The 24,788-nt window shown below is 50.1% G+C and overlaps 1 protein-coding gene across 4 annotated transcripts; it reads left to right on the top strand.

Annotated features, from left to right (window-relative positions):
* The first annotated feature begins 16,124 nt into the window (after window positions 1-16,124).
* Window positions 16,125-24,128, top strand: fgf18a (fibroblast growth factor 18a). Of its 4 annotated transcripts, none has more exons than XM_061787905.1 (7): window positions 16,136-16,270; window positions 16,585-17,255; window positions 19,558-19,803; window positions 20,609-20,648; window positions 20,758-20,935; window positions 22,286-22,392; window positions 22,481-24,128. In XM_061787905.1, exons 2-7 carry the CDS (start codon window positions 17,224-17,226, stop codon window positions 22,751-22,753), a joined length of 876 nt encoding a protein of 291 aa, XP_061643889.1. In that variant the 5' UTR covers window positions 16,136-16,270; window positions 16,585-17,223; the 3' UTR covers window positions 22,754-24,128. The 4 variants fall into 4 exon arrangements, with proteins under 4 accessions (XP_061643888.1, XP_061643891.1, XP_061643889.1 ...); XM_061787906.1 differs by having other exon boundaries at window positions 16,144-16,266; XM_061787904.1 differs by having other exon boundaries at window positions 16,125-17,255.
* Window positions 24,129-24,788: the final 660 nt, after the last annotated feature.

The raw sequence follows: 24,788 nt of genomic DNA, 5'->3' as shown, positions 1-24,788 counted from the left end.
GATAAGACCTGGCAATGGAGGAGCGTGCATGCAATGACCTTTTAACCCTCTGATGGATGACATGCTTCCAAAGTGACCAGGCGGAGAGTTTTTTTTCCCAATTTTTGTTTGCAATCGGTCAATGTCACGATCAATCAACGTCAATTCATGCGCTGTTTCTTTTTTTTTTTTTTTTTTTTTTTTTTGGAATTAAAACACTTTTTGTTATCACGACCCTTCTAATGCACAACACGCGTCTTCACGTTGTTTCACTTAAAACGGAACGTTTCTATCATATGTGCGAATATGTCGCAAATATCTCGTTTTGTTGAGCACAAATCATCAACTCTATTATATTTAATAACCTCACCCTGTTTTATTTGAGTGCAAGGATAAGAAAGTGGACCTTGTTCCTCTCTCTCTTTCATATTGTATTATCACTGGGCGAAAGCGAGATGTCCGTGGCTGGGGGTGGCGGCAATTTCACAAGGCAGATGATAACTGCCAGTTCTTGTGACCACAGGTGACCTTGCCTCCTCTCAGGAGAAATAGCTCGACACTTCTCAGAAAGCAGCCATCAGGTTAAAGGGTAAGCATGTTTCCCTTGACAGCAGAATAGAATTAAATGGAAAGCAATCCTACATATTAGATTACGGGGGGGGGAGTCCAATAAATGTATTCGATTTGAACATGTCCATCGGTTGCACATGATTGATTGAACATCGTAGCGATCATCAAGCCATGCAAATCACTGGAGATTCCTCATGTAGCTCAGGATTTGGATTCAACGGCAACATGAGCACGGCGAGCTTCGTGCGACAGAAGGGAACGCCCGCCGTTGTCCCCCCTCAGCGCCATGTACGATGACAGCAGTCAGCAGACAAAAAAAAAACAAAAAAACAAAGCGATCCAACAGCTATTGAGCAAAACAATTTCATCACACTGCAGCCCCATTACACGGCTGCTGTGACCAATGCACGCCGGCTATTCACGGAAATTGGGCAAAGAGCTTGTCATGCCACATATGAAGAGGCGTATGGACGGCACGCCCAAACTCCAAAAGCAAATTATTGAGGCAATGGGAAGATGTGGGTTGAAAAAACAGACTTAACCACCATCCAGTCATTAGAAGACATCAGGCAGGAGGAAGGACTTTTGAGGTCCAAAGACAAAAGTCAGCCGCTGGTATTCCCATTGCACCAAGACTTTGAAAACAATTGAGGTTGTAATTTGTGCTCAGTTGATGTGGTCGCTTGTATCTTATTTTTTTTTTTCGTTTGGTCAGCAGTTTACAGCGGTTAAACTACAGAGCCACTTCAGTTCATCAGCCGTGCTATCTGGTAACAGACGTGCGTGTACACCTGTCACATTTTGGGGAATATTTTAGCATGTCCGTTCATGGGACTGAACACATTACACCTTTTTGACCCATGTGTGTAAATGTAGAAACTATTTGGTTTGAAAAAGTATGAAAGGATCCATTGAAATAACGATCTGTGGGTAATCAAATACAAGATATTGAAAGACCAGTTGGAGGAGTCAATCATAAACTAAATTGGTGTCAATGGACAGAACACCTAAAAACTAATAAACAGTCCGGGACGCATGTTGACAATTTGAAGGGCGGTGCTTATGTTTCGTGTCAAGGGGGTTTCGGTCGAGTGAAGTTTAGAAGCAGAGAAGCAGACTGACTGAGTGAATGACACGCAAAGGTTGCCACAGTTACCTGCTTTCCGTTCATCTCTCGTTCCGTCTTCGTCTCCTTTTAATACCTCTCGGCTCTCCTCCCCCCGTGCCCCGCTAATCTAATCCAGAGCATCGTGATCACATGGAAAAAAACAAGTGCACACAATTCCCTGTTAGCTGTAATTGAAACACACGCACACACGCACACAGGGGGGCATGCGGTAGGGGGGGGGAAATTAAACAAACTGTTTATTCAAAGGCAGCGCTGAGCCCCTTTTGTTGTGGTGGGGACCTGTCTTTTATTAGCAGCCTGCAAAGCTTTCAAAGGCTGGAAAGACAGAAGGACATGCCAGAAGATGAGTGTACACAAGGCAGGGGATGGAGAGAGGAAGGGTTAGGGTTGGGCTGCTGTGGAGAGCGATGGATGGGGAAAAGAGCTCTGGAAATGGGACAGGGCGAAAAAGGTCCAAAGGAAGGGGCAACCAATAAGGGGACCTCGCGCTTGTGTCTCTCCTGGCAGTCAGAGTTTCATGTGAAGAGGTGAAAAGTGGAAAACGGTAAACTCGGGTTCGCGTTCATGCTCCAGGTACCCGAATCAAAAAAATGTTCCATAGAACAGCAACCGTGTTTTTTTTCCACTTTTCACACAACTGGAAAAGATGGACTCCGAAGAGGATTCTGATTCTGATTCTGATTCTGATTCTGAAAGACTGTCATACGCAAGCCAGTCGTTTGTTGGGGAAGCCACAGACTCATGACGGGCATAAACCCGGCGCAGCGGGCGGCACAGCTGTGTGCCAGCGGCGGGTTAGACCGCTGTTGGTAATTTCCCAGACCAGCACAGCCCGGCAGATCTGAACGTGGGCGTGTTTGTAGCCGACTTCGTTCGCCGCCAATCGAAGCGGCTCCTCTCGTTCCCTTTCAATGTGGCGCAGTGAGACTGTGTGGAAGTGGATGACGCCTCAACGCGGCAATCTGTGCATTGTCGCCGCTCCTGGCCGGTGACGCAACGGACAATGTGAGCAGGTACCCGAATCAAATATACAGAACGAGCTTGCGCTAACCGCTGGCGACCGCAAAAGAAGCGACGCGTGGAGAAGGTCTGGCCCCGAAATGGAGGATCGCGGTCACAGAATGGGGCAATTATTAAAAAATCTACACTCCCTCCTTTATTTTGCACCCATTTGCTGTTTTTGTATGATTTTAATATCGCTACCGGGACCAGGTCGATCCGCTCCTTCATTAAGAATTATGTCATGCTGTTAGTGGTGCAATAAAAAAATAAAAAAAAGTAGTACAGTGTAAGTTGCACCTCAAAACATTGTTTTTCCATAACAACACAGTGGGGTCGCAGTTTTGTTTGCATTGCTTGTCATGATCTGTGTTTTGGTTTGGGTGGTTTAGTTTTGTTCCAGGTTTTCCTGTGTTCCATGTTTGGCGTGTGCTCACTAGGTTGTTGTGTCCACCTGTTCTCGTCTACTTTGTGTCGACCAATCAGCTCTCTCCAGCCACTCGTGTCTTGTCCAGGTGTTCCTCGTTGTCCCGTCAATTTGTTTGTATTTAGTTCCCTGGTTTCTTTCAGTTCTTGTCGGTTCATTGTCGTTGTCACATGTCTTGCCATGTCATAGTCGCCAGTTGTTTTTATCATTGTGATGAAATATTATTATTTGGAGATTCCCGCACTCCTGCCTTGCCTCCCTGCTTCCCCTGCAATTGGGTCCACCATGTTCTTGCCTTGCGTTCCTCGCCTTCGCCCTAACCACGTACGTGACATTGCAGCGAGTTATTAATTGCGCAAGGGTCAATCGGCAGGCGTTGCGGCTGCCGACTGGACTTTTTTTCCGCGATTGTCCAGTTCAGTCGCCTTGGACGTGTACAGTGTGCTAGGTGTCGGTGTGGGGGAGACTGAAGTATTTGTGCACGACATCATTCTACTCTCTCTCTCTCTCTGAAGCAAGCTATCAGTGCTGGCTTTCCATCTCTTTCTGCCCATCTCTCATCGTCTTCGTATTGAATGTGTTTGTGTCCTTATGCTGCACATGCAATACGTAACATGCTTATGTTACGAGCCGTGTGCGTATAGATGTGTGCGTGTGTTTGTGAGCGCGCAAACTAGTGCACGCTGACTCACTCTGGAAGGCGAATCAAAGTGCTCTGCTTTCAATAAGAGTCACAATCAGCAAAGTGGCAGCAAGGAATGACATCACCGCAGCTGGGTCCCCAGCTGGAACACAGAAAGGACTTTGGCACGTGTGCGTGCGTGCGTGTGCGTGTGGACGTATTTGTGTAACAGTGTCAAAGGCCCGGCGAATGCACAGTTTATTTGTCATATGCATATTCCGTGCAATTCGTAAAGCCCGTGGCAGGGCGACACGCGAGCAGGTCCGCTCCAAATGCGCAAGCTTCCCTCGCAGCAGCATCTGGAGGTGTGTGTTTGTGTGCATGTGAGCGTGTGTATCGTGGCAGAGAGCACAAGTGAGATTTCCAACCTCAGTCATCCCGTCAGTCTCTTTGCACATTCTGTGCCGTGTTTCTATTGGAGCAGACGGTGCTGCGGTGAGAAAAACAACAAGAATTTCATCTGTCACTGATTAAGTCCATTAATGTGTTGGTGTCTGATGTCTTTCGCACTCCTTCCATACACACCGACGCGCAGCTGCACTCACAAACAGACACGACATACACCCATGCTGCCGCCGCACCGCGCCGCGCCGCTACCAAGACTACGGCACAGTCGCGGACACACCGTGGAATCTCATCCGTCTTTGCGTGCGCGTACGTGTGCGCGCGTGCGTTTGCGTTGGGTGTGAACGGATTTTCACACGCTAAGTCATGCAGGCCGGAAAATACTGATCATAAACTCGCCGACCAACACCAGCAACCGACAGGCCCGCGACGAGCCAACGCAAACACACAAACACACACCGTGCCACTGCATACGCAAAGCGGGCCATGCGCTGTGCACACACTCTGCGACTGCACGTTTACGCACACGCACGCACACACAACGTGCAAACCGTCGCTTTCCAATTCACGCACGCATCACCCGGCCGCTGAAAACACACACTGCTACCGAGCAAACCACGCAACCAGACATAAACGTCTGATGTTGTCGCTGTGGTATGTAACACTCCACCACTGTCATTTTAGGAGCCAACCTCGGCTGCTTTGAATAGGCGCAAGTGTTGGGATTTGGGCTTAAGCGCACATTTTGTTGTTGTTGGCGGACAACAGATCAGGTGCTATATTTCCAGTCTCGGAATACACCCCGTACAATGTTTTATTTCGAAACATTCTGCAACTGTGGGAGCAATCTTCCGCATTATTCACAGCAGAGGGCTCTTTTTATTCTGACAGTGACCTCAGTGTGCGACGTTACTCGCAACGGCCATTTCTTATCACTGCGGCTCAGTAATTCATTTCCACCCTCAGATTAAATATAATGCTATGATTACGTTTCCGTTTCTCATTTTTGCTTCAATCTGCCTTTGTTACCTACCGTTTGTTGTTTCTTTCATTCTTTCCATCCACTCTCATCCTTCCTCAGCATTTCCTTGATGATGTCAGCAATCATGACCATTAAATCGGAAAAATGGAACTACTTTTGACCATTGCAACATGGAAAACATTTCCAATACATTTACCGAAGGTTTCTGGGAACTTTCGGGATGTCGGAAAACACTAAATGAAGCAGACCTGTCTCCCACCGAAAATGCGCGCAGGCGCATTATGAAGCGCAAAATACCACAACGGAGACCCCGGACCGTTGAGCAACTCAAGTTGCACAACGAGCAAGAACGGGAAAGAATTCCACCTCCAAAGCTTCAACAATTAGTGTCCTCACTTCCCCGAAACTTCTTGAGTGTTGTTAAAAAGAAAGGTGATGTAGCACAGTGGTAAACATGCCCCGGTCCCAGTTTTCTTCCAATCTGTTGCAGGCATCCAATTCCAAATCAGGGAATATTTGCACACACAAAAAAGTTCAAATCATGCAAATCAACGCAATGCAAACGTTTCCAACATTTCCTGGCTAAGCAGCAAGTCAGTTCAGGATTTAAAAAAAACATTTCAATATACTTTGTCCATACTTCCTATTGGAATTAATATTTCTAAATAGGTCAGTGGTTTGAATCCCAGCGCCAACTGTCCACTGTCATAGTGTCCTTGGCAAGACACTGAACCCTGAATTGCTCCCAAATTTACAAAGTATTTAGATTTTTTAAAAGAAATTGAAAAAGCTAAACCTTTAGCTGTATCCGTGGTCATTTCAGTTCAGTTGGGCGGCTTTTCTGCTACCTGGAAGGACCCTGGCACCTATTGTTTACAAACCTTATGAAAAGGTTTCTTATCTGTTTGCGGGAACCTGCGTCAGACGTATGAAGGCCACCACAGTTGCAGCAATGCGAATGATCTGAATCAGGAGAATACTGGGGCAATGGAAACGGAAAGCCCTTCGGTTCTTTAGAGTCTTCCATTAACCCGACATACAGTACAACAGATTTTTGGGGAGCGGACTCTGTGAAGATGCCGAAGAAACCGGGCGATTATGCCGAGTCCGGGACAGGGCACATTGACATAATAATAGTAATATTTTTTTTTTTTTATTGACCAATTACAGTGCAATCTTTTTCGTATGAAAGCCTCGTGAGAACAGATTCCACAATGACGTGTCTTCGGCAAGTGCGAGCTATAAATCTTTTACATAGTTCATTCCAACTGCGCTTACTGGTGTTATGTTATGCAACTGACATCTTGACTCATTCACATGTATTTTTTTGTGATCACTAGCACGTGTGTATTTGTGATGTTATTGTTGGCCTCGCTCTAATTCTGAAATTCTGAAACTGTCAAAAGGTAGAGAATCGAGTCTCTGACGATCGAGCGTTTCGACGTCAATATTAGATTCACGAGGAACTGAAAACATTCAAGGAGGTCAAGTGATGACTGTTGGGTTCTAAAGAACTCTGTTGTATTTCGGTCATGTGAGGGGTTGTACAGCTAAAAATGTTTGGAGTCCATTATAAAGTCGAAGTTGATTAATCGATGACGTCATAAATTGCTTTTTTCCCCTTCTTTCCAGTACAGTACAGCAGTCCCCGACCTTTTTTTGCGCCACGGACCGGTTTCACATCAAGACATATTTATTCAGACTGACATAAAAAAAAAAAATATTAAAAAAAGATTCGGACTACAACTCACCATTCCGCTGAATGTAGTTGGAATTAGTAGGAGCCATTTTTTTCTCTTCAAAGCAGCGGTTTGTCTTGTCTTGTTTTTCATAGGCTAGCATTTTGTAAGGCGGGGCGTCAAAGCGAGGCTCCAAAAAATTAAGCATTTCTCTTTTTCGGTATTTTTAATTCATTTGCACTTTTAGTACATGTGCCGATGGACATACCGATCTTATTTTTGGTCCAATACTTCCACACACTTGTTGCATAGTGCGGCCGACAAGTGTTGTGATGTTGGTCGATGTTGTGATATGAATAAAGTTCTCGCACAGTTGTTGCCCTCGCGTGACTGGACGTAACATTTTGGCGACATTCATTTTGCGTCGCTCGCCGCCAGTCCCGTTGTGGCGCCAGTGTGACTCTTTTAAGACTCGCGCCGATCAGAATTGCAGAAGTTAGCGAGGCTAACCGCGACTCTCATCCACCTCTCGGACCCGCGCAGATGTACGAAGACTTTGTCGCCTCGTCGGGCGGACATTTCACTGCTCCACAGAACGTTTTAATCCAACGACAGCAGCAGACGGGCAAGTGGCAAGGCCTCTGTAAATTGGCCGATTGGGAAGGCGAGATGCCAAAAACGCGAGTTCAAGCGTTAAACGCCGACTCGTCGACTAATTGGTTCAAACGCTACTACGTATAGATGACCTGAATGCAATATCACCTGAACAACTCTCTCATCCGTTCAAATTGTGGTTCCGTGGGTAGTTTGTGATTTGTGTCTGGAGGAGTACTGTCTTCCACCCTCACAGATTTCACTTCAAGCATGCGCCACAGGTTCTCAATTGGGTTTAGGTCAGGGGACGACAGTTGCCACGCCATCGCTAGATGCCCACAGCAGTTAGGCTTGCACGGCATGCATTGTTTTGACATTATTTTACAGTGGAACCGCAAGGCATGGTCATTCTGCTCATCCCGTGACAGGAAGTGACCAGCTCCTGCAGATATTGTCGACATATTTTGCAGCGGTCTATTTGACACATTCAGTCACCCTCAATGGGACTTCCATCACACGCCCCGTTTTTTCCAGGCCAAACCTTCACTCTGCCAGCTCCTGGCTGACGCCGCAGCCTTGTTGAGACACGGTGCCAATCCACCAACCGGCCAGAACTCATCAGTTAAAAAAATAAGCACATTTTAAAAAATCAACAACAAAAGATCCGAAAATATATTTCTGAGCTCACGACAAGATTCCTGTGTATGCGCCTCGCTTAAGTGTGGCCAAATTTCACCTTGATGCATGACCGCAAGGCTTCGGAGGATCCTGCATCGAGAGGTTCTTGCGAGTCCAGAGATTCAACATCACCATAAGCAAGCTATGGACGGACATCAACAGCGTCGCCAGTTGAATCCGTGGCTACGAGCCAGAGCGCAAACAGCAGGCTTCACACGGGAAGAACAAGCGCTCTTCAAGTATGACGGGGGTACGTCAGCTCAGGGGTGACATCGCTCGACCTTTTTTTTTTTTTTTTCCCCTAACCATTATTTATTCAGGAAGGAATCTATGCTTCTACAAAGGCACCTCAGTGGTGGAAAGTAGGACTGAACCCGTGACCTGCCGTCACCAGCTCGTTTATGCTCAAGTTTATGCCCACTTTTCTTCAAATTCATAATTCATGGGGATGTGCACTGTTGACTCATAGATATTTACTTAGTCAAATAGAATTGAATCACAGCTGCTGGGAGGAAGGCCAGCGGCAGAGACCTGTGGGAGCAGAGCGCCGATGAGGGAAGGCTACCGGCGCCCCGTAACTCCCATTGTGATGTGCTCGGCGAAGCATATACATCACACGGCGTGGCCCATAAACTGCCCACATGCTCGCAAAGGTGCGATGCGCCCGTCAAGCGCGCAGCGCAGACGCTGCTCACATGTCGGAATTCCATGTTTGAGCGCTCGCTGAGGAATTTGGAGTTGACTCTCATCTGCGACTATTTTCTCTCCTGACTTTCTTCCTGTTCTGTCATATTCCGCCGATCCATCACACGCCTTCTTTCCACCGCAGGAAACGTACCCAAGGCCCTGCCACTCTCCCACGAGTCCGTCACTACCCCCATACAACACAACAACCTCCATCCAGAATCCTGTCATCTGCTATAATTCGCCACTTTCCAGAACACTTTGCCTTCTGTCTAACTGTCACGTTTCCTATATTAGCGTCAATCACTTCATCTTGCGCCGCCGGTGCGCCTGCCGGTGCGCCAGCGGCGGTGCCATCCCATAATCCGATCCGAACAATTCTTGCGGGCCTCACCTGGACGTGAATGCGACAATGGAGAGAGGGCGAAAAGGTGGTGACCCGAGATTTTTGTTCTAAATAAATCCATGTAGAAAGATAATTGCTGAAAATGGGAAAAGGCTGAGAACTACGCAGTACTAATCTGTTTTTCCCCATTTCTGTGTTCCTGACTGTTTTTTTTTTTGGGGGGGGGGGGCGTTGCTAAGACGAGTGCCCAGTGACCTACTTGGGCAACTGGCATTTTTTGTTGCACTACAGCGTGCCGTTAGCTAGCTAGCTAGCTAGCTATGCCTACATCCCAAAAATGCATCTTCCCCGGATGCCACCATTTACAGAACCGCTCGGTGACGTTATCTTTTTTCATTTTTTTCATGATTTAGAAGCCTCACTTCATATATAATTTTTTGGAATCATTTCAACTTGGCAGTGTTGTTAACCATTTTCTACGTGGTGTGTCAAAATGTGCACACGCGTTCATTATATGTATTTATTTATTTCCGTCTTTCAAATTCCTTGTGTGTTTTTTGGACATACTTGGCAAATAAAGACGATTCTGATTCTGATTCCGATTCTGATTGAAGTTGTGGCCTTTGTGCAATGTAAGGTCAAGTCAAAAGCGCACGGCGCTGCAAGGCCGTCCTGCGGGGCTTGGCGGAGGCCGCTCGGGTAGCGGGGGGCTACCCTGCGGCCCTCTCCATATGGAAAGCGTTAGACCGGCGATTTCTAATGAAATGCAGGCTGACGTCAGGCGAGCACCCACCCGTTGTTTGGCCGCTTAATTTGCTGTAATATTTGTCTTACAAATGAGGATTCGGCCAGGGCAGAGGAAGAAAGGGACGGTAGAGGAGGCCCAAATGACAGTTGCGAGGAGGCGGCGACGTGCGGCGAGGAGGGCCCGCGAAGGGTTCTCAGCGTTCGAAGTGGGCGGTAGAGTGGCCGGCGCACTAACTTACGTGGGTGCACTTCTGTAAAGACTTGGTGTTAATTGCACTTGGAAGTTTTTCTTTTTTTCTTTTGCATATCTTTGAGAAATGCACCATTGAGCCTGCAGTTGACTGACTGTTTTATATATCCTCCTTTGCTCATGCTATAGTGTTATTTTTATACGACTTTCCCTCTGACTTCCTCTCTTCAGTCAAGCGTATTCATTTATTTTCCAGCATACAGCACAGAGAAGTCTCCTAAAATCTGCTCGAGGCGTTCTTTTTTTTGGGGGGGGGGGGGGGACGTTGCGCTGTAAATGACCACCACCTGGCCATCTGGCAGAAGTCACACAGCAAGCCGAGGAGAAGGCGCCGGATGCTGAGGAAAGACCCGTGGATGGAAAGAATAAAAGAAGCGACAAAAGATGAGCAAAGGTAGATGGAAAAAAATGAATGGCAGCGCTCTCCCACTCTCACATGTCAACTCCAAGGTGCTTTTTTTTTTTTTGGGAGGTGAGTAATGATGGGAGTCGCTGCCAGGGTAATTACATAGCACATTAAAGGGTCTCTTTTTTTTTTTTTTTTTCAAACATTACAGGTCCTCCTTTGCCCAGTGGCAAGGCTAAAGGGCAGTAAGAAGAGGAAGAAAAAAAACTGAATGAGACGTGGTGAAAGAGACGGGAAGAGAGGAAGACTAAAACGGCCAACGACGATGGAGGAAAAGAAACTTTAAAGAGAGTGAAGACGTGCAAGGATTAGTCACGGTGAAGGAAAGAAGGCAATAAAGAAAATGAAGATCACAATTTAATATGATCGGCATACTTGGGCAACGATATTGACAGATTTTGTAAGGGGGAAAAAAACAAAACAACATTAGTGATGACAGGCTTTCGCAAACTTTTTCAGCTCAAGACGCAACGTTGAAATTTGGTTTGAAAATACTGTGCGCATAAAAAGTCCACACACCCCTGTTCAAACGCTAGGTTTGTATGATGTGAAAAATGAGACCAAAGATGATTTCAAAACCTTTTCCACCATTACAAAGAATAAAACCTTCAGGCTTATGTCAGGGAAAGCCTACTAGAACATCTGAAATTCATTTGGGGTTCATCTGCGGCACTTTAAATGGTGATTCCCATTGAACTCGAGTTTGAATGTGATTGGTTGACAGCCTCATCCCACTTAAGAGAGGGTGTGCACACTTGTGCAATCGCTTTATCCCACTTGTTAATTTTCACTTCCCCTCTCGAAACGATTGAAAAAAAAATTGCAATTGCATCAGTACAGATTAATTTCCTTCCAGCACAAAGCACAGCTGCGTGGAGGGCGTAGATTGATTCGGACGTGTTGAAATACGCGCTCCAAATAGGGAACACACACACACACACACACACACACATAGCGCACACACCCTTGTTGACAGTTGACACAATAGCCGCGCACGCCACACAGCTGAACATTGTGCATTTGTACACAAGCCGATTGGTCAAAAGCAATTAACGAGCACATCATCGGCGAGTGCGCGATCCAGCGACTGTTAATCAAGTTCAGACCGCACACAGCTGCCTTCGCCGCACTCGGATCGCCATCGCACTTTTTTTTTTTTTGTCTCCGTCAGCGATTTCGAGGTCAAACTGGATTCAGATCTCGGCTCCGAGCTCTTTGCGTGCAGGTACTCCCGTGCATGTTCCCCGAAAGTCCCAAACATTATTATTTGAATAAAGACTCTGAAATTGGATGTTTGTCTGTTTATAGGGCGTGTTTACACAATGAAAATCAAGTATTCATTTCTCCCCCCCCCCCCCCCCCCCCCAAGAAAAGGCAAGAATCAAATAAAGAAACACCATTTTGCACTCCTGGGTTTTATTCTTTTGTCTTCTCACGGCAATGGTGGATTCTTGATATTGTTGTTTTGATTCCAATGTACGTGTGCAGAATGAAAACGTGCACGCGCATACACGCATCCGCCGTTTTCACAATTGTTGGAATGGGGGATACTAGTGCGTAAGTAGCATGATAGCATGACATCGTAGCAGCGTGAGAGCATGCACAGAGGAAAGACAAAAAGGGGAAAGAAATTGGGGTCAAAATGGGGAAAAAAAAAAGTCCACCGACGGGTGCCGAACCGCGAGTAGTACGTCACATGAGGCGATGATATATTATTATTATATGGGTTCGCAGTCATAACCGCCCTCCGCGGGAAACCGTGACTAAAATGAGTTTGACACCCCTGCCCGAGTTTACTCCACATGCGATGGTGACGAATTGTTGAATGGCACCGGTGAGACGGGCGAACGTCCTGGCGAGCGACCCTAAGCGGAACCTCATTTGGATACAGACTGCTCCGATAGGCTCGCCTCTTGAGCCTTCGTTTCAGATCAGGTCTGTGTCATAAGCTTTGCTCCTCTAACGTTTCGGCAGATGTTTCGTATTAACATATACTTTGGCAAACATCGGCCACATCAAGGACTGTAAATCTGATCGTATTAAAAGTTTGACTCTGGCTCCGGTTAAAACGGAGCCGACTGAAAATCATTGCCGTGGACTGCGATGGCAGGTGTCACCGTGAACGAGACTTATTGGGAACGTTTCAATCTGCAGAGCAAATGCTTGACGCGCACACACACACACAAAGCTAGATAGCATGAAGAATCCAAAGTCCAAGCATCAAATCCTTCTACTCTGGAGCTTCAGTGGAGCTAAGTATAGTGACAACAGCTGTAATGGATTCTGGGACGGAGAGGAGCGTGAGCGATATTAATCAGATTCATCTTGCTACGGCAGAGAGAAGAACTGGCTGTGCACCACCAACATAGCAGCTAATAAAAACAATATTTTGCCTTTCCCTTTATCTCGAGTGTACCTCTTTATCCCACGGGCGTCTCTCCGGCAATTACACGAAATTGCAAACAAGTGGCAAACGGGTTCTCTTCTTCCAAGCGCGCATTCTACCACTTTGCATCGGGGCCCCAGTTTCAAAGGGCCTCCGTCGTAAGCGTCTCGTACATCGACACATTGGGGAACGCTTGAAACCTGGCCAGCGATATCAATCCCAGAAACCCGGTATTGGACGAACATCTCAACATCTGACGTTCGCCTAAAACGTTTAAAGGTCTGCGGCTGTTGATCAAAGCCACAAGGTTTGATCAATACCTCAAGGTTCCGTCCTCCTATTGAAACACGTACGGGTTACGTAAGTCGGAGGCGACGGGCTAATCGGGCCAAATCCTCTGCAATCGCTCCGCGTGATAGCTTGTCTTTGATAAACCGGCACATTTGATTCATCTTACAGAGTCGACAACAAGCTCGCCGGCCTCAAGTCCGGCGCGCCTCGCGCCTCCTTCGCCGCCACGACCTTGGGGTCGAGGCAGAATGCCCTCATACATGGAGCGCGCCATTTGGGGATTTGCTCGACTGTGATAAAGAAAGGGCGCGCGCGCACAATGCACCCCGGCCCTTTGTCTGGGTGCTAACGGTATTGACGAGCGCTGATCGATGTTAATTGCGAGACAGAATGGCCGTATTGACCAGGCTGCCCGCATGAAGAAGCCCGAAGGCCCGCCGAAAAGAGCGCCGCGCACAGAGCTGTGTTGCCGTCACGGGCTTCCCATTACACACACTCTTTCTCTCGCTCTCTCGCTTTCTTTCTCTCCGACTCGCTCGCTCTCTCATTCACTTTAATGAGACAAGAGAGCCCCACAAAAGCGGAATGTCCGTCAACGCCAAGTCTCGTGAACACAACGGGGGGGGCAAAACGCGCGTCCTCGTCGCTGCGTATGTTTTAGCACATGCGTGTGACGAGGACACGGGTGCGGGTTGGCAAAAAACAAAAAAAGACAAATGGTGTGTGTGAATACAAGTTGGCGTGTGCGCGTGTGTCTTAACCAAAGATCGATAGGCAGTAGCTGCGGAAGCAAAGACATGAGCGATCAATAATCGGGCTGCAAACAGAGGCAGGGACACGGGAGGGGGGGGGGATAAAATGGCGGGGGAAGATTACAGGCACAGATAGTGAGGACAGAAAATAAAAGCCTGAGGGGAGGCCTGTTGTTGAGTCAAGCACTCGTCGACCGCAAATAGCGAGCTTGTCTGGAGTTAGCGGCGCAACAAGTGGTCCCAAACTTGCGAGTCTTCAAGTTCATCCGTGAGGTCGGCAGGTCGGGGGGGAGGAGCACAAAAAACGGTGCCCCTTTGAGACCCAAAGCAAAATGGCTACGTGCGCCCCTGGGAATGAGCTCTTTCCCGCTGTGCTTCTAAAAACTCATTTCATTGCATTTTCTCCCGCTCTTGGAACTGTTGTCGTGTTCTTTTGTATTTCGTTTTCGCCGCGTTTGATGACTGCACATGGTCTCTGATGGAACCAATGTGCAAATCAAGTCAAGCACATGTGTGAAAACGTCTCGCCTGTCCCTCGTCGAGCTGAGGAGCCGCCACGCGGACGATCATCGCGTTCCGGCAGCAATCTCAATGCCGGACGGCCTCCATTGTCCCGTTTCGTTTGTCAGGGTCCACTTCTGAGTTCAATCCATTTGTAGGTTATACGACGCAGCCGTCACAATCTGGCCTAAATGCTCCACAGCGGAAATAAAACCGTTACAGACTGAACTCTATCGCTCGTTGGAAACGTGCCTTCAAATAATCTCAGTCTCGAAATGAATCCATCGATTTTCGACTCCTGCTACGTACCGGTGAGTATTACGCGGCCCTTCTTCTCGAACCCTTCCGTCCGGGCTTAAGCGTACCAGACGGACGCATACCTCGCCGCCGCAACGCGGTTTCAAATCCTTCTCCGCAACATTGACGCTCGTGTCCCTCGCAGCGGTGTGGTGAGCCGGCGAGGAAGCGCCCAAACACAGGTGCGAAGGCGAGGAGCTGAGGAGGCCGGAGGAGCTTTTCACGCATTGGACCGCGGCGCCCCGGTGACCGTCCTCTTGGCGCAACGCGCCGCCCGTGCGTGCGTGGGATTTGAAAAATGCAACGATGAAAAGAATAGGCCTTCACTTGCAGCCAAGATAACCGGCCCGAGTGCAGGAGAAGGGCCCCCCCCCCCAGCCAGCCAGCCTGTGCGTGTGCGTGTGCGTGTCATTGAAAGGTGCGGCAGAAGTGTTGTGCTGGCTTGGCTGACTGTCTGCGGTTGTGCAGCGGTGAGAGGGAGTTATTATTATTATTATTTTTTATTTTTTTTGTCAGGGGGAGCGCAGAGCAGGCGTTTCTGCACAAATCCCTGAGAAATGTTCCTTTTGGATCCGTGTCCTTGCTTACATACCGCCCTCCCCGACTGTCTTTCATTGTCCGTTTCATTTCCCCTCTTAAGGTTTCACTTAAAAGTTAAGAAAAGCCCAGTCATAATGCATCGCTCGAACGCACGTCGACGGCGGCCGAGGGGGCTCGGGGTGGGGGGGGGGCGTACGTGGGCAATGGCGGCACAGCCGTCGATTTGAAAACAGATGTTTACTTACTGTTCAAGACGCAAGGCCCTTGAGTCCAATTTTGAGAAATGATGGGCGTGCGCAGATCATCTTCATTAGTCACTCGCTCATCCAATCACGCATCCCGACTCGTCCATTCACCCGCCGACACAATTCATGTTCACAAAGGCCAAACAATCCTGTTCTCTTCCCAGATTCACACCAAATTCCTCTTCCTTGAAGCACGCTCCAACATTCCAACATGTTTTTTTGGTTTTTTTTTTTAACCCTATTTTTCCGGAACCTGATCAAACGGCCATCAGTGAAAACAGACGGAGGTCACAAAGTTGCGCTTGTGTTCTTCAACCTGACATTTGGTGGGACGGTCAGCACGGCATTGCGACGGACTCATCCTAATTTGATCTGAGAAGTGTGGCTCGGAGAGAGAGAGAGAGAGAGAGAGAGAGAGAGAGAGAGAAGGAGGGGAGAGGGAGAGAGAGAGAGAGAGGAGGGTGGAAGGGAGGATCGATCGGCGCCTGTTCAAATGTCGTTCCGGTTTTGTTGGAGCGAGGTGTGCGCCTGCCGACGTGCCTCCCCCGTGGCTTTTTTTGGGACGCGAGAAGCATCTGCCAAAATAGCAGGAAAGTGGACCAAACCACACATGGGGCGCCTTTTCTTGCCTTTTGTGGTGTGAATGAAAACGCGGGGACGCAAAAGCGGCACCAGCAGCAGCAGCAGCAGCAGAAGAAGAAGAAGAAGAAGAAGAAGAAGAAGAAGAAGAGGAAGAAGAGTGCGAGCGGATCTGTCAGTGGGTAAACACGTTAGTAGTGTTCAACTTTGGATTCCTCCGCTAACCTGGCGAGCTCGAGCTCTCTTTTCATTTGATTTTCTTTTCTTTTTGCAACACGGAGCTGTTTTTCCTCTCTCTCTCTCTCTCTCTCTCTCGGAGCGGAGAGACTTTTGACTTTTCGTGCCCCCCCCCCCGCCCCCCCCCTCGCGCTTCATAGGAAAAGCTTTAACTTTCGAGGTTTAAAAAAATAAATAAAACGATCGGATTGCATTTTCCCCCTTCAAACATTTCGGAGGTGATGTCATCGAGCTGTGTTTTGGCTGCTATTGTGTCGAGGAGGCGCAGGGAGAAGCACAGCGGCCGGGCGGCGACCAGCGGCTGAGGCGAGTCCGGAAAATCAGGTGCAAAGTGCGGCTTGTCCTTTTCCTTTTCCTGTCCGCGCGCGCCATCCTCGCACGACTCGATTGGCAGGCACCGACATGAGCGAAGCCGCCTCGCATCGCCCCGCGCCCGCTGCGCCTCCGTCTCCCACCTGCTGTGCGCGCGAGCCCCCTTGTGACGTGGCCGAGACCCTCCGACACCTCCGACAGCCGCTGGACCTGCTCAGCCGAGCCTTGTAATTGCCGCGCGTGCATGTGCGCGCGTCCACACGGCACGCACGCGTGGCATCGTTCCGCGGGGCTTTTCGGAGTTCGACCGTCTGCGCACCTGTTCTCGCGTCATCGGCAGCCCCCCCCCCCCCCCCCCCCCCCCCCCGGCGTGGACAGCCGCTCGAGGTTGCCCCGCGGTCTCCGGCCTCAGACCCCGGTTGACCCGCGGCCGCATGTTGATGATCCGCCGATGCCAACTGGACTCTTTGACTCTGCCTGACACCCAGCGGATTTGCGGATTTGGACCTCTCCGGACTGGCGGACTGGCTCGGGCCGAGCGAGGAGACTGTCTGCGGGCCGAGTTCCATAGTGGAGGGGGGGAGCGATGTGGTCCCTTCTTCCCACGCTGACCGTCTTGTGAGTTTCCCTTTTCAAATCTCTTTTATCGCGCAGTAATCCGATCTCGCGTGAAGACGACGGAAGGGTTACGATGTCGAACGGTTACGTCGCTCCTCGTCAGTCCCCGTGGAAAACGTGCCACCAAAGTCCCGTTTTGATTGGCTGACAGCTCGGGGTCACGAGGTCACGCTCGTAAAAGCCGCCATAAACATCCCCCCCGTCGCGTCGACGCTTACTTGAGCGATGGCCCGAACCGGCTCGGGAACGCCGTTTAACCCATCTGCATTTTTGGGTTCGTTTTCCTGCCGGCAATGCTAACGCAGACTTCGGGAAGGCGATCGGGTGCCAAAAAGCAAACGTGAGGGAGGGTGCGTCCTCAGGGGCCTGTTGCCTGCCCATTCGAGGTGTGTCCCGTTAAAAGCCGGGAGGGATTTATTTTTTTCTTCGCTTGCGTGGGCTCGCGGCCGCCGTCGCCAGATACTTCTCATTCCTCGCGCTTTCTCCCGCCTGCCCGCATCCCGCCGTCTCCCATCTGTCCCGTCGGCTCGCACGCAGCCGTTTTTCCACGCATGCTCGCTGAGGTGAAAGCTACAAACGAATATGCGCCGAACGACGGCGCCCCTGGCGGTATCTCGGGACGAGCGGACCGACTGTTTAGTCCGTTGCTTTTAGTTAAGCTCGGCCAAAGCCAATCATCGAGCCGCTCGTTTCCTTCTCGCTTTAGCGCGTGAGACATTTCCGCATTTATGTCCTCCGCCCCACCCCCCACCCCCAGAATGCACTTTGGTCCCTGTTGATCAAAGTCTGGCACGCAAAGGGGGAAAGTCCGAACCGCAACAACCTGTCGCTCCGCTCTTGAAAAGCCGCAGCTCCACTTTGAGGCCTTCTGGAACCGTTGTCCCACAGTCGGGCCTGCTCACGCGCCCGCCGTCTTCTTCTGGTGCCTCTGCAGGGGCGCAGGTTTATGATGTCACCGCCCACCGGGCTTTCCCTCTCTCCGCCCCCCCCCCCCCCGGCACCTCCGCTCTGTCTTTGCTCCGCTCCTATTCTGTCCTTCCCTCACCCCCGAGCGGCCCCCCCCCCCTCGTTCCTCTGGCCTCGGCTCCGCGGCTGGCGCAAAACGGAGTGTCTGTGGTTTTTGCGGGAGCGGCGAATCCAGCGCCGAGGCGCTTTTCCCGCAGCGTCCTCGACGGCGGTGCGCCCGGGCTGTTTGAACAGCTGAGAGTCCTCACAATGCACAGGGGCTCGGGGTTTTTTTTTTTTTTTTTTTTTGGCGCTGTCGGTAGAATGCGAGGGCCAACACAGTCCTGCCCTGGACGTCTGCGTCTATTCGAATGACTGAAGAGTCAACACAGCTGTCAGAAATAGGGATACAATATGTCTGTGTAATTTCTCAGCCATCCGGGTCATGCTAATCTAAAGTTCAAGTGAAGGCAACTGGATTTCGAGAGCCAAAGCCTTTGGGGCGAAACTTCTTCCACAACTTCCATGAAGTTGGGGTCATTGTTGAGGGCTACAGGAGGAGGTCCTCTCAGCCCGCGAAGGTGTAATCGACTCGAACGTGCTGCAAAGGGCCAATAAATGGACTCCCAAGTTCAATCTTTGGACTTCATCCAAGTCCAGAAAAAGGGCACGCATTTCCTTATCGGGGTAACAACTCAGATCGGGCGTTTGACGAAATCTTCCCGATGGAGTCGAGATGCGAGCATCTCTCTCTGAATGTTCTCCGGTGTGAAAATGAGCCGAATCACGTCGCCCGGAGGATGCGGGCACCGGCCGATGTCACGTCGTAGAGCGTCTGAATCGCGTCTGAATCGCGTCTGAATCGGTTTCGATCGGCCGCTCCGCCCCTTGCAGCCGAGTCGTCCGTTTCTCATTCCTAACGATCGGTGAGCCGGCGACTCGCTAATCACGCCCGTCCCCGGCGCCCTTAAGGAACAACCTTCCCCCCCCCCCCCCCCCCGAAGCGCGACGAAAAGAGGAGGCCGAGGAAGCGAGGGGATACGATGACGTACGTTCGCCAGAGTCGGGAGGCGGTCGGTGACTTATGTTATGATGCGCATGACTCGTAACCTCTTCCCCTTCCTTTCCCATTATTTATCTTTTTGTCTACTTCTCACGCCAGACCAGACCACACTCTGTGGTCTCTTCAGTTTTTTTTTTGTTTTTTTATCCCTCCTCGGAGATGCAACCTTTTATGACCCTCCTCTTCTGCCTCTCACATAAACTTCAGATTTGCATCTCCCACCTTTCTTCTTCCTTGTCAGCAGCATTTATTCTTGCCCCGCCTTCTCTCTCGACCCCTTTGTGTCCCGTTCAGCCAGTCTCTCCTCCGCCATCTCCCGGTCCCAGAAACGCTGCACATGTCTTTGCTTCGGCCCCAGCTGTCAGCTGCTCGCTCCTCCCGTATACACACATCTGCGTGCATGCCCACGACGCTGCGGAGGAGTCACCTCGCTAACCCTAAACATAAACCGGCAGGCAGGAAAATGATAGGAGGGAGAGAAAGAGGCGGACGGGAGAAAGGGAGGACAACGAGTTCCAGAAAGAGCGGCGCAGAGATGAGGTGGGGATAGACAAGATTGGTACGATTGCTTTTGGGCTCCGGCGTCATCGAGTCGCTATCGCGCAGCAGCTCGAGGACGACCGCTTTTTGGACAATCCCGTTCGAGAGCTTTACATAACAAACGATAGCTCCGAGGTTTGGGGTCTTATCTTAGATAAACGCGGATATATTTTAATTGAGAAATAGAACCAGCTGCTTCTGTCGTAAGTCTCGAGTCGTCCAAAGTTGAGGCGCGTGATCAGTAATAACAAAAACAAGCCGTGTGACGGCACACATGACTCGTGCGCGGCCATAATGATTTCTCCAGAAAGGATTTTTCCGCATCTCTAATTGGAACCGCAATCCACTTGTGGCCAAAACCGCAGGGCAGCCCGGTGCGCACCTGCAGTCCAGCCCGGCTGTCTACATAGCCGCGGCGGCCAAACCCAGCGACTCGTTGCCTCAGATGCCCCGAGCAAAACAGATGGTATTTCTCTCGGCTTTTTGTGCCATTCTGCTACGGTCCGGTCGGGTCATTTGGAGGCCAGATTTTGGCACGGCCCGGTCAGAGCTTTTGCTAGCGTAACTATAAACGGGGCTGTGGGCGTTGCCCGTCCGCCCATGCCCTGGACTTCGGCCTGTTTGCGTGTCAAGCTTGTGTCGGCCAGCAGGAATTGGAATTGGCCAATCGCGCAAAAAGCTGTTGAACAGAGGGAACTGCGGCGGCGGGTGGGGGGGGGGGGGGAAGAATGAATGATGGCGTAGTGCTTGACTCTCGCAGCTGTCAATGGTTTCTCGACTGATGCTCTCTTTCGACTCCTTCCAGATGTATCCAGATGTTGCTGGTGATGTGCAATCCTTTACAGGTGAGACGCATGACCGTCAGGAATTTTTACACTTCTGGAGGCCACTCGTATTCCGATGTAGGTACACTTTGGCAAACCCCGCCTGCGCGCCTACGCGTGTTCCCGGCAGGTGCTCGGTGTGGATGGGGTCAACTTCAGCGTGCACGTGGAGAACCAGACGCAGGTGCGAGACACCATGAGTCGACGACACCACCGGGTTTACCAGCTCTACAGCCGCACCAGCGGCAAACACGTCCAAGTGCTGGGACGCCGAATCAGCGCCCGGGGAGAAGACGGAGACAAATATGGTAAGACGCACACACACGCGAGTGCAAAACAAGTGAATGCGTGAACGCGGTCCGCCCGCCAGCCAATGAAGGCGTCTGTTTAAAAGAATCATTCACAAACAACAACAAAAAAGGTGTGAGTGAGCGAGAGGAGAAGGCTGGCGGGCGCCGTCGGACCTGACAGCAGAAAGTCATCTTCTTCATTGATCTGCGCATTGATTTCTCATCGCCGCTGTTGTTTTAAACAGCGGGCTTCCTTTCCCTGCCTCCCCGTCCTCTGCCGTTCTTCAACGCTCGCCGTGTCCATCCCCCACCTCGTGCTCCTCTCCACCTCGAATGTAATTACGTGCAAACCCATTCTTAAACCGCACGCAATCGATGGCCGGTAGGAAGACGGGAAAGCTCGCCTGTGTCGCGTATGTACGCCATTCACGAGCACGTCGTCGAAACGTTTCAGAAAGCGCTCCGGAGAATTATTTCCCCCCCAAAAAAATCGAATCAAATACGGTACGGCGATGCACGAGAGCCGAAGGGATACGAGAGGAGATTGGAGGGGGAAGAGGAAGGAAGAAGGCAAGAGTGGAAAAAGCTATTGATTTCTCGTGACCCCTTTGTTGACTAAGGTCACGTAGGAGCCATTTTAGGGATTTATTTTTAACCAGGCTCAAGCACTCTTTGAGGAAGTGATATTGCCCGCAGGGATGAGCGCGCACTCCCGCGTATGTGCACAAATAGCGTACGAGAACAGAGAGCCCGTCAAGAGTCTTCTCTTGCGGCTCTCTGCGTGCTCACAACACTCTGCTCTTATCTGCTTTTTGTTTTTACGAGGCCAATTTGTGGGCAGCAGCTTCGCCAAAACCGCCTTATCTTAAAACCATCTGTCCGTTCCGAGACACAGAGGACACACACGCGGGTTTCATCGATGCAAAATAAATAAATTCAATGTTCGGGGCCGTTCGCTTGGGTTACAAATACAGTTCAGTTCCCCCCCCCCGACAGAAGTGGGAATAACCTTTGACATTTTCTGTTGCTGTTTTTCCATTCCTGTCACTCGCCAATTTCTTCGTCGGCCAATCAAGCGACTGCAGCGATTGTAGCGCCACCGATCAGATGCCATTCCGCAGCGATCCGCCATATACGTAACGCAATTTCCCAGCCAGGATTCTTCCGGGATCGTCTTCCGGGTTGTTTGCGACACTTTTGTGACACATCTCGTATGTTCCCCCGTGATTGACTGACAAGCGACCAAAAGTGTAATCAGCCGTTTTTGTTTTGGGACTCGAATGTCAGACGAAGAGATTCCGTCGACACGTGGCCGTCGTCTTGATTGGCTCTAACGTCTGTCTGTCCCTCTGTCTGTCCCTTCACAAGCCCAGCTCGTAGTGGAGGCAGACACCTTTGGTAGCCAGGTGAGAATCCGGGGCAAAGAAACCAACTTCTACCTGTGCATGAACCGCCGGGGCAAGCTGGTCGGAAAGGTAAGAATTCCTTTCTCTCGTGTCAAATGATGGCGTTGCACTGCGCTGACCGGCTTCTCCTTGTTTCCCGACGCTTTCTCCTCCTCAGAAGGCCAGTAACCGAAGTGCCGACTGCGTCTTTGTGGAAAAGGTCCTGGAAAACCACTACACGGCTCTGATGTCGGCACGCTACACGGGCTGGTACGTGGGCTTCACCAAACGAGGGCGACCTCGCCGCGGCCCCCACACCCTCCCCAACCAGCAGGATGTGCACTTCATGAAGCGTTTCCCGCCTGGGGAGCAACCTGACCTCACCACGCCCTTCCGCTTCACCACCATCGGCAAGCGAGGCAAGAGGGTGCGCGCTACTGGACCCCGCTAGCGGCGGCTAACCCCAAACTCCAGACTTGACCCGAGCCTGCCGCCGGCCGAACCGGTCAACCGAAAACCAATCGCATTCCACCGAACGACTTGCTTTGTCGGGACAAACGTCGAGCAGAAACTTGATGAATCATTCTCGGGGTTTATCTTTCCACCGACCGTTTTGCCACTACGACCCCGTAGTTGTAGCTCATTCCTTTCTTTTTCCTCTCCTTTCTGGGACCAACTGGACCCTTGGTGGTCCATCACTGGAAGCGATATGGACCTGGTCTGCTTCCCTTCACAGACCAGAACTATTGACAGAATACCTGAAGGGCAGCCAAAAGAGTCCAAGGCTCACGGCTCCACAAAGGCCTTGGTTCCACAGCCACGAAAAACACACATGGCCTTTTTACATCTCCTGCTGTGGCCCAGCTGGACAATATCAAGAATGGAATTACAACTGGAGCGTACAGAGGGAGGACAAAGGTGAAAAGGGGTGAGTGGCTGCTCAGTCGAAAGGGAAAAGACTGCCATGCGGGCAAAGCGACAGAAGGATCCGCGCAGATCGAGGACCGATAATGGACTGCTGGCGAGCCACGCACTTATTCCTCACGCCGGGAAAATCGGTGGCGACGGATGGACGGATATCAGTGAGGGAACCGGCTGACTGACTCACTCGACACATGCGTGCGTGTAACGGGACAAATGAAGAAATCCATGCGTGTCTTCTCGTGTGTGTTTGTGTGAAGCTGACTCCAGCGGCACGGACTGAAGTTTGAGGAACTGGAATGTATGAAACAACATGTACCAAAAAAAAAAAAAAAAAAAATGAAACCAAAAAAAAACAAAAAAAAAACAACAACAACAACAACCAGCCAATCACAGAACACCAAAGCATTGAGCAACCAAAGACAACTGAGGGCCTTCTTCAGGACTCCGCCCCTTTTACCATGACCACAGAGGACACAGCGCCCTCTGCTTGAAGGGGCGGGGGGGGGGGGGGAGGTGCCTTCTCTATGAGCATCGCCATAGAAACGACCCCCGGGGGGATGATGCTCGTCTGCGATGCCGTGGATACAGAATGCTGCTACCAGGACATTCACCAAAGTCTCACGCGTACAACCAGGACAACAAAATATTAAAGGGAACAATTTATTGAAAGCTATATATATATATATATATATATTATATATATATATAATATATATATATATATATATATATTATATTATATTATATATATATATGTATGTATAAAAAGAAGACAGAAACCCGAAATAAGCAATCCTACTATGATGGTTAGTATAATTATTATGGTAAAGTTATTTCATTTATTTATTACAGCTATGTGTGCAGCAGTCTTTCTCGACTCAGTAAACCTTACAGAACCATTTCATGTGTCTCTGAACTGATTTTTTTGCCCCACGTGACTTCAATACACCACAAAAAGGCAAGCTCGCAGACAAATAAAATTGAGGCCCGAGCTCCTGACAACAGCAACAACAGAAACAAAAACAAACAAACAAAACAAAAACATGCGGCTTGGATAGAAAGGAGCATGAATGCAACTGAGAAATTCAACTGTGGATTAGGACCAAGCGGAAAAAGAAAGAAATGCAAGGGTAACGCCAGAAGGAAGTCAAAATACTACGAGATTAAAGTTGTGATTTCACAAAGAAAAAAAATCAAATATATATATATATGGAGGGGGGGAACTCCTTGACCGTTTTATGAATGCAACAAATATTAAATGCTATGGGTAAATATTTCACGAGATGGGCGGAGAAGCTCGGTCTCGGGGTAAAGGCGCTGATCCTCCGCATCGAGAGGAGCCACGTGAGGCGGCTCGGGCATCTGGTCGGGATGCGCCCCGGACGTCTCCCCCGCGAAGCGTTGCGGGGACCGCCCGGGACACGACGGAGGGACTTCGCCTCGGGTTTCCCCCCCCCCCCCCGAAGCGGCTCGGGGGGGGGGGAGCGAAGCCCGGGTCTCCCTGCTCAAGCCGGCGCCACCCGAGCAGCGGAAGAAAACGGACGGATGGAAATATTTCATGA

The sequence above is a fragment of the Phyllopteryx taeniolatus genome, chromosome 10 (genome assembly GCF_024500385.1).
Source record: "Phyllopteryx taeniolatus isolate TA_2022b chromosome 10, UOR_Ptae_1.2, whole genome shotgun sequence".
Lineage (NCBI taxonomy): Eukaryota > Metazoa > Chordata > Actinopteri > Syngnathiformes > Syngnathidae > Phyllopteryx > Phyllopteryx taeniolatus.
Note: the sequence above shows the minus strand (reverse complement) of the source record. Positions and strands in the feature narration are given on the sequence as shown.

Excerpts from the sequence above, each read along its gene's own strand:
- fgf18a (XM_061787904.1), top strand. The coding sequence starts at position 17,224 with ATGTGGTCCCTTCTTCCCACGCTGACCGTCTT. Across the intron at positions 17,256-19,557 it reads CTTCCCACGCTGACCGTCTT|CCAGTCTCTCCTCCGCCATC; the intron begins GTGAGTTTCCCT and ends TGTCCCGTTCAG. Across the intron at positions 20,649-20,757 it reads TGATGTGCAATCCTTTACAG|GTGCTCGGTGTGGATGGGGT; the intron begins GTGAGACGCATG and ends TGTTCCCGGCAG.